Source organism: Falco cherrug, chromosome 4 (genome assembly GCF_023634085.1).
Source record: "Falco cherrug isolate bFalChe1 chromosome 4, bFalChe1.pri, whole genome shotgun sequence".
Taxonomy (NCBI): domain Eukaryota; kingdom Metazoa; phylum Chordata; class Aves; order Falconiformes; family Falconidae; genus Falco; species Falco cherrug.
In genome coordinates this window covers 111,256,468-111,269,121 of record NC_073700.1, presented here as the reverse complement: position 1 = coordinate 111,269,121, position 12,654 = coordinate 111,256,468, and the positions used below count along the sequence as shown (strand labels likewise).

Sequence of the window (12,654 nt, the reverse complement as noted above, 5' to 3'; positions counted from 1 at the left end):
GCTACGTGCCGCTGCGGACGCGCAGCCGCCCCGCCCGCCTCCCGCCGGCCCCGCACGGCGCTGCAGAAGCCCTGCCGGCGGCGGGGCTGGGCATGGAGCGGCTGCGGGTGGAGGCTGCGGCCTTGGAGCAGTACGCGGAGTACCGGCGGTGAGCGGAGCCCCGCGCCTCGCCCGCCGTCGCCGCGGAGGGGGGAGGGGGTGGCGGGGGCCTTTCCCTTCCCCGCGCCCTGGCGAGGAGGTGGGATCGCACCCCGCGCTCCCGGAGCCGCCTCTTCGGGGTCTGCTGCGGCTTCGTGGTGCCACACGCCCCCACCCCCGCCATTTGCTGGCGAAGTCGGAAGCGCGTTGCCGGCCTGCGCCCGGTGCCCGAGCGGCCCTCGGTGGGGGGGGCGGCATCGCCTCGCCAGGGGCAGCCGCGGTGGCCGGTGACCGGACCAGCCCAGCGCGCCTCGCCCGTGTGCGGCGGCTGGCAGGCGCTGCCTGCCGGGGAAGCCTGGGCTCGCCTCGCCTCGCCTGGCCCGTCGGGGCCTGCGCACCTGCCGGCCTGGCAGCGTGTCCCTGGTGTGGCGTGGGGGGGTGACGTGTCAGCTGTACCGCCCTGCCAGGGAGCACAGACTTTTGCACGTCGTAAACCAAGTTTTACAGCGTATAAACGCGTGTCCTTAGACTCGCGTGTGTCTTTGCTAATCTTGTTGTTGCTCCTCCTGAAGAGTTGAGCAAAAAAATAACCATGAACTCGGTCGTTATACTGAGATGGGGTCCTAATTTAGCTTAGGAAAACCCTGAGGAGGACGCAGGAGGTAGGCACAGTGGTATTTCTTACATATGTAGTTATGCACTGCTTCAGCGTGTCGGCTGGATTGACGTGCAAATGACAGTGACTGTTGACACGTTATACTGGTGCTGTATGGTACTGGCAACCTACAAATTCACAGGATATTTCACAAAGAAGCGCTTCTGAGGTATGTTTTAGTCCATCCAACAAATAACGACTGAAATATTTACAGACTTTAATAAACTGACCTTCAGCATAGTTAAGTGCTGCAATTAAGTCTAAATTGTATCATACAGATTTTTACTTAAGTGTCTTCAGTTGTCTCCATAAATGCAGAATTTGGACACTGCTCCAGAGTTCTGGCTATTCAATGACCTTGAATTTAAACCTGCCTGCCTGAGGTGTGGGGCACAGCTGCGGTCAGCTTTATGTACAGAATCTGGCTTAGTCTTCTTCAAATTAGAAGACAGCTTGGCTGTATTGTTTATTACTTTGATGGCAGTGTGGTTATCTATTTGCAGTTAAATAATCTTACGGTAGGCTAAGATTAGGTAACTTGATAGAAGTCTGCAGTACAGTTAGGTGTAGATGGGTGAAATGACTTGCCAGAGGTCATGCGAGGAGTCTGCGGCAGTGCTGGCTGGTTACACAACCCTTGATGCCCATTGCTTTTTCTGCTGTATGAAAAGGAGCTTGGTAGTTTGCTTTATTCATTTTTTCCTTCTCTTTTACAACACTTGATTTTCAGTCTGTCAGAGCAGATTTTTGAAAAGAGCAGCATTCAAAAAATTTCATTAAAGATCAGGTAATAGATCTGTTAAATGTATATCACTAGAACAGTATTTTGAAGTATTAGATTACCTTTTTCTGCATTTATAACAGAAGTGTTGTTACACATTTGAAAAAATACCTTGAGAAACCTACTTTTATTGTCCTCATTTTCTTTTTTTGGGGGGTTTCTTTTATTATGTTATTACATGTTTACAGAATTGTGGGTGGTGATGATGGAGGAAAGCTCTTTACCCCTGAGGAATACGAGGAGTACAAAAGAAAAGTATTACCAGTTCGGTTACAGAACAGGTTGTATGTGAGCTGGAGATCACCAACTGGCATGGACTGTAAGCTTGTGGGGCCAGAGACGCTGTGCTTTTGTACTCACCGGTAGGCATCTTTTCTTTTTTTGCACTGTCATATTTTTTTAAATCAGGAAAATGTAGAATGTTTCCAGATACATCACAGAATGGTATAAGGAAATTAATTTAAGGGCTGAGAAAATTAGGGTTTAAGTCATAAGAACTGTTCTTAAATCTAAATCTTAGTACATTTTTTGAGACCAAAATGATTTTGTAGTCTTCAATAAATTCAGCTTTGAGCCACGAGTTCCTCTGAGTAGACCAGATTGATTCTGATAGTGCTGTCAAAATGAAACATAAGGATCTGTGATATTTAGTAATGAATGGATGTAAAGGCACCTGATATTATGCATTTAATTGAAAATTAACAATTACCAGTAATGAATATGATTATAAGATAACACAAAACAGAACTTGTAAGATAAATTATAAGACTTTCAGTTTTCTGATAAATACTAGCAAGGTTATAAGAGTTACTGGTTTTGCCTGTTCTAGGTACAAACAACACAGAACGGACTATGAAGTGATTCCCAAAGACCGTCCTATTTGTGTGCCTTGTAGAGTGAGCCGTTGCCTGTGCCAGTCCTATCACTATGTCCCTCTAAATGGCACGCAGCCCATCCGTTGTAGATGTAAACATTTTGCTGATCAGCACAGTGCAGCACGTGGATTTTCATGTAACTCCTGTAAGTTACTGATGTGCTCGCAGCATTCTTTGCTAGGAAACTTCACAGGACCAGCATGTTAGGGATCTGTATTCTCCCCAAAGTATTAGGTATGTGCTACACTTGTCACTAATGCGTATTTTGGTCCTTGCGGAAGGATGGGAAATGGGAAGGAAGACATTGCCTTTTGCACGGGAGGGTTTAAAACAACATCCTTAGCTTCCCCAAGTCCTGTGAAGGAGCGTAAGTTTTTGAATTATTTGGTTAGGTGCATATGGAGACAGCAGCCTGAAGTCAGGCAGTATGAGAGCACCCCATGTGCGGTTTGTCCCTTCCAGTGCTGCGTGCACGTGACTCTTCTACATGAAATTGGTAGTTTGAGAGAGAGAGGTGATGATCTTCATTCCTCTATTGCCCGGTTGAATATAACGTTAATGTATTTTTCTATCTTTTTCTGGACTCAATAAGAATTAGCGCTCTGTTCCCAGATAGTACTATTGTTAGCAGGCTAACAAAGCAGTTGCCAAGCATACAGAGTGTGAGTCAAGAAATGCAAATGGAATGGAGTTTCAAGTAAAAGGTTTGAGAAGGCATTAAGAGGAAGCTTTTTGCTTCAGTTGTTCGAGTTTATTGTAATGGAACAGCGGTAATTATTAACCATAGAGGATAAAAAAAAAGTGCATAAAGATGTTATAGCTTGCAACCTCAAATTACATAAACAAGATTTTTTTTTTCTACAGTTTCGTACCTGGAGGTGGCTCTTCATAGAGTTTAGTGAATTTCTTTTGTGAAGTTTGTCTAATTTGTGTAGGAAAAACCATAAACAGCTTTTGCTGGATGAGAATCATATCCCACAGAATAAAACATGAAATATTTATATGACAGCTTTTCAAGGATTTGCTCAAAGTAGTGTGGAATTCTTAAATGTGCAATTGGGCAATTCAGACTGAATCCTGAGAAGAGAGTGTTTTTAATAACCGTTTACATTATGCACTTTTTCTAGCGTTCCTCAAAAATACAGACACTTCTGAGGGCTTTACAGATCACACAGAGAAGTACCGAGACTTCTATTTTGAACTTGTGTTGTTTTAGTGTACTCTTATTAGTCTAGCCCAGTGCTGTATAAATGTAATGTGATAGATAAATTATAATTGAAAAAATACTGCTGTTGCACTTTGTATAGTCTATATACTTTATTCTGTATCTAAAGACAGAGTAAGAGCTTTGTTATTATGAAGTGCCCAAAATTATATGAAAAAGCCTTTAACATTTCCAAGAACACAATCCTTGAACATATTACACAAGACTTAAAAAAAATCTTTCTTGGGGCTCTGCAAAATGGACTGTAACTGGGAGTTGGAAGCAGAGTAATTTGTGTAATGAAACATTTGCAAAATCAATTCCTCAATTTCTTGTCCACATCATTGCTCCAGCAGGGCTTTGATGAGAGTCTTGGCTGTAGCTAGGGAAGATACATCACCTCTCTGTGTTTCTGAATGCCACATGCCATTTGTATAACTATTTGAATTACATCTTGTGGCTATGTAAGCTTAAAAAAACCCCTGAAAGTCGGTCTAATGGTACTCTTATGTAGAACCCATTTTGCTGTTGCTGCGGCCTCTATTTACTACCAAGATAATTTTGCTACTTGTAAAAGACATTTAAATTGTTATTTGTACCATAAATTGTGATTTGAAGTTTTCTGGCCATGCAGCGTTGACATGTGCTGCACGCCTTTGGAAGTAATACTGCCAAAATGCTGGCAGGTTGCCTTTGTTACCCAGTAATAGATACGGGGTTTTTATTTTTCTTTTTTATTAGGGGAGAGATAGAGGAGGGTGTTGCTAATGGCAATGGACACAAGTTGCAACATAGGAAATCCAATTAGATACTAGGAAAGAAATGTCTGTTCTAAGAGAGGACCAACATTGGTCCAGGCTGCTCAGAGAGGTGGAATCTCCATTCTTGGAGGTACTCAAAACGTGACTTAATGAGACCCTGAGACTGGGCAACCCCTATGATCTAACCCCCACATTCATCCTTTCTCGTGTTTTATACAGCATTTTCATACAGCTGGATGCTTTTGCAGTGAAGGAACTTGAGATTTTGAGAAGATCAGTTTAGGGAAGCACTGTTTTGTCTGCAATGAGGTATATATTTTGCTTAGGGACATAGTTTAGTGATGGACTTGACAGTCCTGGGTTAATGGTTGGACCTGATGATCTCAAAGGTCTTTTCCAACCTATATGATTCTAAATTCCATTATCATCTCACTCATTAATGTTATTTGTTTGTTAATTAGGTTCCAAGTGTTCGGGCTTTCATAGTTGCTTTACCTGTGCATGTGGTCAGCCAACATATGCTCATGAAACAGTCGTGGAAACTAAACAAGAGCGCTTAGCCCAAAGGAGGCCCGTGGGGCAGGATGTTCCTTATGCTGCTGTGGGAGGACTGACTGGTTTTAGTTCACTAGCAGAAGGCTACCTGAGACTTGATGACAGTGGAATAGGTAAGTGCAGCTGACCTGAGGTGAAATTTTAATTCTCCAACTAAGTAGTTTTGAAAAGTAGTAATTCAACACAGATTTTCGAAGTTCAAAAGCGAGCTGGATCAATAGCAGTAGGTAGGACTTAAGACAGATTCCCCCTCCACCCCACCCCCCAGCAGTCCTTAGGTGCAGAGAGATCACTGTGACCATCTTGTCCAACATCCTGTAGTGAATTGATACTAAAACTCTTTGTCAACAATTCTGGTGTTCAGCCCAGTAGCTTCTGGTTGAATTGGAGCATATCTTTTAGAAAGAACTCTGTAACTTCTGGGTTTTTTTCTCTTAATACTTCCATGTTATATTTATGTTAATCCTTCAGCCTAATACTGCCCATTTTTTTTTCCCAAACTCAAAGGTTAGTAGCTGTTCAGCATAAAAAAAAAAAAAAAAGGAGGTAATTTGTAGAACTTTATTTTTGACAGGCATGTTAGTTGGCCTTGATGCCTCTGCTGCTCTGTGTTTTTGTGTTGTTTAGTAATGGACACTCTTTGTCCTGAAATACTGTTTTATTTATTATTGCCATGTACTCATTATTTCTTTTTTAAATTCTGGGCTGGTTTCCTGGATTTGTCTGAAGTTTAGAAACTATATCATAGCTGTAGTAATTAAAGAAACAAAGCTTTTAATTTCTTTTGAAGCCATCCTCTCTAACACTTTTATTAGCTCAAGTTTCTGGGGTCTGCACTGAGTGTTGTGGATATGAACCTGTAGCCTTGTTTTGACTTCATCATGTATATTCTTAATACATCTTGTGAAGTTATTTTTTTGTTTTCATTCAACTTCTTTTCCCACAGGGGCTCCTTCTGCTGAACTTTTAGAATCCCCCGTTACCAGCATGGATCATCCATTTCTAAAAGCATTTGAGGGACCTTCTAGTTCTGCTCAAACCACCTCACAGATAGCAGGTGCTATATTAGTAGTATAATACTGATTTACAAAAAGTATTTAATATAAAATTAATCAGCTTTGTTTATGAGTTGAAGCATGCCTAGGGCTAAAATCAAGGTTAAAATTAGTATTGAAGCCTTGTTATGTGAAAAGTTAGTACAACATTCATGTACTTGAAGTGCTTAGAATAACTGTTTTGTTACTGCTTGTTGGTTTTGCTCATGATGTGCTTTTTAACTTTTTCTAGCTTTTGGTATCGTCTTCATTAATGGTGTCACTCATTGGATTAGTTTTTTAAATTTTCAATTCCTACTAGAAGCTCATCATATCTGAATGGATTGTACATGGTCAGCACAATCCTGCGAAACTGCTTTCTGTCAGAAAGTCTTTTCTGCATGGAATTATGGATCAGTTATGCTTATTTTATGCCCCTTATTTAGTTGTAAGAATTTAGGAATTAATGTAACTGTTGAACTCCTCCAAGACTATTTATAATAGCTGCTAGCCTGGACTGAGGAGGTTACTCTTTGATCCCAATTGCTGGGCTTTGTTACTTGCCTGTAAAGGTGGGTTCTTATTTTAGATGTGTTTTGCCAAATGTAAAACATAAGTAATGGAGTAGCAAGTATCATTAATGAAAAAAGTTTGGTGGTGTTTCCCTCCCCCCCCCCAGGTGATTCTGGTGCCACAAGGCAAGTTTCTCATGGAAAGCATTCAGAAGATGATGACATGGCTTACTTTGAAAAACGTTATCAAGAACGGGCAAGTTACTACATTTATCTTAATTCAAATATATTTTCACAAGAGGATGTCTAAAAAAGATACATGTATGATTTAAATGGCATATAAATGCATTGTATAATTTCTGTCTGAAAAATCACTAGCTTCTTAAAGTTTGAAATACAATTATGAGCTATCACAGGACTTCAGAGGTCAGTCATGTCTGGGATGGTATTTACCTTAACTGGGCAGATTTTTATTGAAGTAACTCACGATTACAAAAAACCAAAATATTTTACATGCGAGAAAAAGAAACAAGAAGATTCACAGAAGGTCTCCTGTGACATTTAGGAATGTTTGTTTGCTACCTTGTTTATAAAACTTTTATTATGTTCTTTTCCTTATGAGTGTCTGAGTAGTTGGGCTAAATCTGGTGTGTCTGTCTTAGATGATCTGAATCACCCCCTTACAGGTGCCTCCTCCACCCCACTGACTATCTTAAATTTAAATGCCCTGTGGTGTAGGTTACTTAGATGTTTAAATACCTATTCTTTCACTGCATTAGCTTCTTAGTTCCACCATCCTGGCTGGAAGTATGTCGTGACTGTTTATGAATTCTTTTGTAAGGCAATGTTGCATAATTAAATTCCAAAATCTTAACTGCTGTTATATTTGCTGCTTGCAGCCAGGTGTTTGTTAATGAGAAAGCTGTTCTAGCTTTATGAAATTTTAAATTCTTTATTTTGGAAACTATCACAAAATATGGTAGGATGTTACAAATGTAGTATCAGTTTATAAGAGAAAATATGTTACTTTCAAATCCAAATTGCTGCATTTCTTTTTTCCCCCAGGATTTTGATTTCTTTGCAAAAGGTAGTAGGAATGTCAGATAAAAATGTCAAGCCTGCCCGTATGGAAAAATGTTTGAAAATGAGTTCTTGTGTAGACCAACAACAGGATTGCTTAGCAGAGAGTTCATTTGTAGACATCCAAATCAGGACTGGGACCTTGCTTCCTTCTGACACTATTTTATGGGGGGAAAAAAGCATGTTAAAAATACTATTTTATTTTCCCTTGCATTGTTGGTAGCAACATGATCTCTTACGTTAGATGAGATGCAAAAGTCTGTGCATCCTTTTTATATAATTGCTCTAAATAGAATTTCATTCACTGATGTAACAATACTTGAGAACAACTGTTGCTTCTAAAACCAACAGATATATTTGTTTGGATTAATAGTCTTACTGCAAAATGGCAGAGTTAAATGTATATGTGTTGGTAAATCATACCATGCTGTAAGAGCCTACTTTGTAGAAAAAAATTGTATGAGGGAAAGACACTGAGATGGCTGTTTAGCATCTACCTCAGCAGCAAACTCCCTATCTGATTTTGTGCATGCTGGTTAGTCTGTGTCTGTTACATGTCTGTAATAAAAGTTCTTTACCTTCAATTGACATAAAGATAAACCCATGACCATTTGTGAGGCGTGTTGGCCTTGAGGGATACATAGATACCTAGATTGCCGTTATCAGAGATAAAGGCAACCCTGGTTTGAATAGGGGAGGAGCTGTAGGGTTCTGGAAGTGCTCCTATGCCCTATGATGCAAAAGTAAGCAACGCTAGGTTGGGCTGGTAATAATCTGTAGCTCTCCCCACTGCATGTATTACTCTGGAAAATTTGGGACTGGATGTAGAGATTTAATATCACATTGGTAGCTGACTTGCAAATTAATGTTTGAACCATTGTTGGTGTCTTTCTTTGTTACAGCTGAAAAAGGAGAAGGCTGCTAAACGGAAAAGTCCTGGGCCATCAAAGAAGCCATGAGATTAATAAATAAACATTTATTATATGGCACCGTGTTAATCGTTGTATTGAAAGTATTTTTCACTGTGCCTACCTACATACTTGTATTTCTGCATTTCTTTATTCTGTTGTTTTGTTCTATTGCTGAAATTATTATTTTTTATTTTTTAGTTATCTTCTAATAAAATTGATGCTTTAATCAGTGTGTTTCTAATCTCCAGAATTGTTAACAGATACTCCTTTGAGAACGCAAAATCATATTTAGAGACTTACAGAACTCTTATTTAAGATCTGAGAGAATAACCATGTATTTAAGTATTACATTGTGTAAGGGCAAAGAAAAATATATCTTATTCTTAGACTTTTATTATTTGTCCTTAGAACTCATTAATGGATTTTTGCTTGGTGGGATTTGTTCTGTTAATACTGACATTTTAGTCTTTACTTTAAATCTTTTCTTTTTCTGTCTGTTGGTTTCACTGCCTTTACATGAAACTCAAACATACCCTTCTTCTTTCATGCTTCTCTAGGCTCTCTTCTTGCTATTGTATAAATGTTTTTACATGTGATATTTTGTACGCTTGTAAACCCCGTTTCCACACGTAGCTCCTCACTAGCTACTTCGAAGGCATGCTGCTTGTGTACTCTATCCCAGATTTCTCTGGCGGTACCATTCTCCCGATTCCGTTTGTTGATACTGTACATAACAATGATTCTATTACACTAAATTTCTGAAAACATTAAGTGGAAATGGATATGGTATTTATTGCATGTAAACAAATAATTATATAGTGTGTAATACAAACTTATTTATCCAAGAGATTCTCTTTCATCATGTCTAATCCAACACAGAGTCCCTCAAGAAGGGAAATGTGCTTTTGTATTCTTTGTCCATAATCACAGCTGTGGTAGCATAATGTTGTATTAAAGGTAGTGGACAGGGAAATTTAAAATTTGATAACTTTGTGTGGTGGTTTAAGTCTGCAAAGAGCAAGAACTTGGTACAGAATAACTGGCAGAGGCTGCAGTTTAGGAGGCAAAAGCAGAGCCTGAGCTGGCTTTGTGAGTGCCCTTTGAAAACAGAGAGGTATAAGGCAGTTTGTCCTTAAAAATGCTTGAAGGCATCTCTTGGATTGAAGACTTTTCAGGCGGTATGTGTGTACTGAGTCTTTATAGCAAGAGCTGGGAGAAGCTTACAAAGCTCTTCATTCCCATCAGGGAGAATGCTTCTATGTGCCAGCTTAGCAGAAGGGGTAAGGCTGAAAGCGTTTGGTGCAGGGCAATACGCTTTTTTGTTTAGGTATCAGCTGTGAGAGGGTAGGAGAGTTCTTGGGAGCGCGTGCAGGTCATACAGTGGCTGATGGAGACGGCTGGAACCCCAGTGAGAAAGAGATGGGTCTGTTGCCCAAATTCAAAGATTGAAAGAGGCCATTTACCTTAACTCTGACCTGTACTGCCATTACTACAGATGCCAGTCAGAGAGGTTGTAATCTGTTACTTTAATTTAAATGCATAATATATCAAAGTGTCTAATGAATGTTTTAAAAGTACTTTACCTTTAAATTCTATGCTCTTACATACTGCTTTAATTTAATAAATAAAAAAATTAACGTGAGCTCCCTCTTCTGGTCCAGAAGCAATCATTTCTACAGATCCTCTGCTTAGTCTCATAAATAAGTGGGGATTTCACAACAGAATTACAAGAAACAAATGTAAATAACATTGTTAAAAAATTATAGTAAAAATGTTCCTATTTCAGTTTTCTAAGCTTGTAATAATCTCTCTGTAGTGAAAGTTTATTTGTCTTTCATATTTATCCTCATGGCTATACCCGTTGGGCAATACAGTTCCAGAAATGTATGTGTGTATTTCAGAGATGTAAGTTTTTCACAGCAAAATACTCTTATAGACAGAGGTTTTACTAGTTACAAAAAACCCTGTATTTTCTGTTTCTTTTTGTACTGATAACTTTCACTTTTAGGAAATAACATATTGTGCATTTAATGACATTTTGAGTTAAAAATACTTGCCAGTTTTAAATGTTTGCTTTGCCAAATGTAGTCTTACTAACTTGTACTTTGATCATCGTGAACTGGTTTTATAAGTCAATTTTTAAAAAAATTATTCTGAGTTTAAGCTTATTTAACATTTCCACCTAGGTGATACAAAAAAAGTTAATATATTTATTTCATGGTATTTCTTTTTAGTTGGAAAACAGGTGGGATCATAAAAATATCAACTGCATTAAATATTGCTTAAGGGCTTGTGACCACTTTTCACCCATGTTGATGATGTCCAAGTAAAAAAACCTAATTTTCCTTAATAGAAGATATACTTTTGACTTCTCGGTATTCATGTAGTACTTTTTTGTAGCATTTTTATTTGTACATATACATGAAAAACCAGTTACAATATATCTCACAATGTTGCTGGCTGTGAAAACTGGACACTGATGTCACATCTTAAATTTGGACTTAACTGGAATTACTCTTACTTTTATGCTAAAAGAAATAATCATAATTTTGTAGGATCAAAATTGCAACCTCCAATTCTATTGATAAATCTCTTTGTACTTTTATGAAAAAAGAACATTTGTGTAAAGGTAAAAGCGGAGACCAAATGCTAGTATGTTTGCCATTAACAGTGGTCATTAAAGAGGTCATTTTAACCTGTACTTGTTGATGGTTTGTTTTCCTGAGAGCAGTTGTTAACTTTGAACATAGTATCATGGGACAGGTAAGTTATTGGTTCTTCTGGATGAGTTATTTGTGGGCGTTCAGCTGTCGTTCAGCTAGGTGCATTAACTGTTTCTGAGTGCAATCCAGGGAATCTGGCGCAGGGGAAATGGTTTGCTGTCATACACATGAGTGCTCTAAGCTGTTAAAGCCTGATTGCGTAGGTCTTAGGCAATGCTTAAGCACTTCTAATTTTAAAAATAGCTGGCTTTCAAATCAGTATTTTGCCATTATTATAACACTCCTAGAGTGTAGAGCAGCATTTTTTCCCTAGTTTTAATCATTCTATGAAAAGGCTTAGGTGTACCTTGGCTATTTATGATAGAGATGGGTCAGTGACCCTGAGTGGAGGGCAAGGGGCTCTCCTTCCCCTTCCGTGCCTTTCTGAGGCTAAAGATGAAACGTGCCTGCCTGCCTGCCTCAGGCCTGGGAGGAAGGGGGATGTGATGTGCGAATTCGCAGCCGGTAAGGGCAGCCGTGGTGAATTACTTTGTCAAGTTGTCAGTGCCTTTACAGCTTGTTGTGCATGTTAAATGCTTTGCGGTCTTGTGTCTGTGTGTCCCTGAGGTCTCTAGTGTAGTTTTGTCGTAGCCATGTGGCCTAACAAAAAGAGACAACTCTGCGGGTAGTGATAGTCTTTTTTTCTCAGCACAAATATAATTGAAAACAACAACAAAAGTTTTCCAGTCTAAAAGACCTTGCATAGGTGTACCCGTTTGTTTTTTTTTTTTGGTAGCAGAACATACTACTTCTGTCTTGAAGCCTGTTCTTGCTTTGGAGCCCTTAGCGTTTGTCTTCTGGTAGTGTGAATCATTATTTGCTTTACGCTGGTTTTAGCTCTAATTTTACATTTGCTGTACCTGTGCTGCTGGGCCCTGCCTGGGCCCGGACCCGTGTGCTCCTTCAGGAAAGCCCAGGCTCGGCCCGTTGCCGGTGTAACGCTGGCGCCCACTCCTCACCGACAGCTTCATCAGTTTTCCTTCTATTAAGCAAAATTGTGAATACACCGTATATGAGACCAAAGCTGAGTGCTGACATCGGCCTGAGGGGAACGGGGTGAGCAGGGCTGACTGGAGCGTGGAGGCCAGCCGCCCCGGCTGCGCTGGTGGGGACGGGCCCTTCTGCCAGGAGGCAAGCGACAGGACAGGAGGGAACGGCCTCAACTTGTGCCAGGGGAGGCTTAGATTGGGTATGGGGAAAATTTTTTTCTCAGAAAGGGTGGTCAAGCACTGGAACAGGCTGCTCAGGGAGGTGGTGGAATGGCCATCGCTGGAGGTGTTTAAAAACGGTGTGGATGTGGTGCTGGGGGATGTGGTTTAGCCATGGGCTCGGCAGCCCTGGGCTGATGGTTGGACTTGACGATCTCAAAGGGCTTTTCCAGCCGAA

The 12,654-nt window shown here is 40.1% G+C and overlaps 1 protein-coding gene across 1 annotated transcript; it reads left to right on the top strand.

Moving 5' to 3' along the window:
* Positions 1 to 11,177, top strand: FAM221A (family with sequence similarity 221 member A). Its single transcript, XM_055710146.1, has 7 exons — positions 1 to 148; positions 1,763 to 1,936; positions 2,404 to 2,594; positions 4,876 to 5,082; positions 5,916 to 6,026; positions 6,683 to 6,771; positions 8,498 to 11,177. Exons 1-7 carry the CDS (start codon positions 93 to 95, stop codon positions 8,552 to 8,554), a joined length of 885 nt encoding a protein of 294 aa, XP_055566121.1. The 5' UTR covers positions 1 to 92; the 3' UTR covers positions 8,555 to 11,177.
* Positions 11,178 to 12,654: the final 1,477 nt, after the last annotated feature.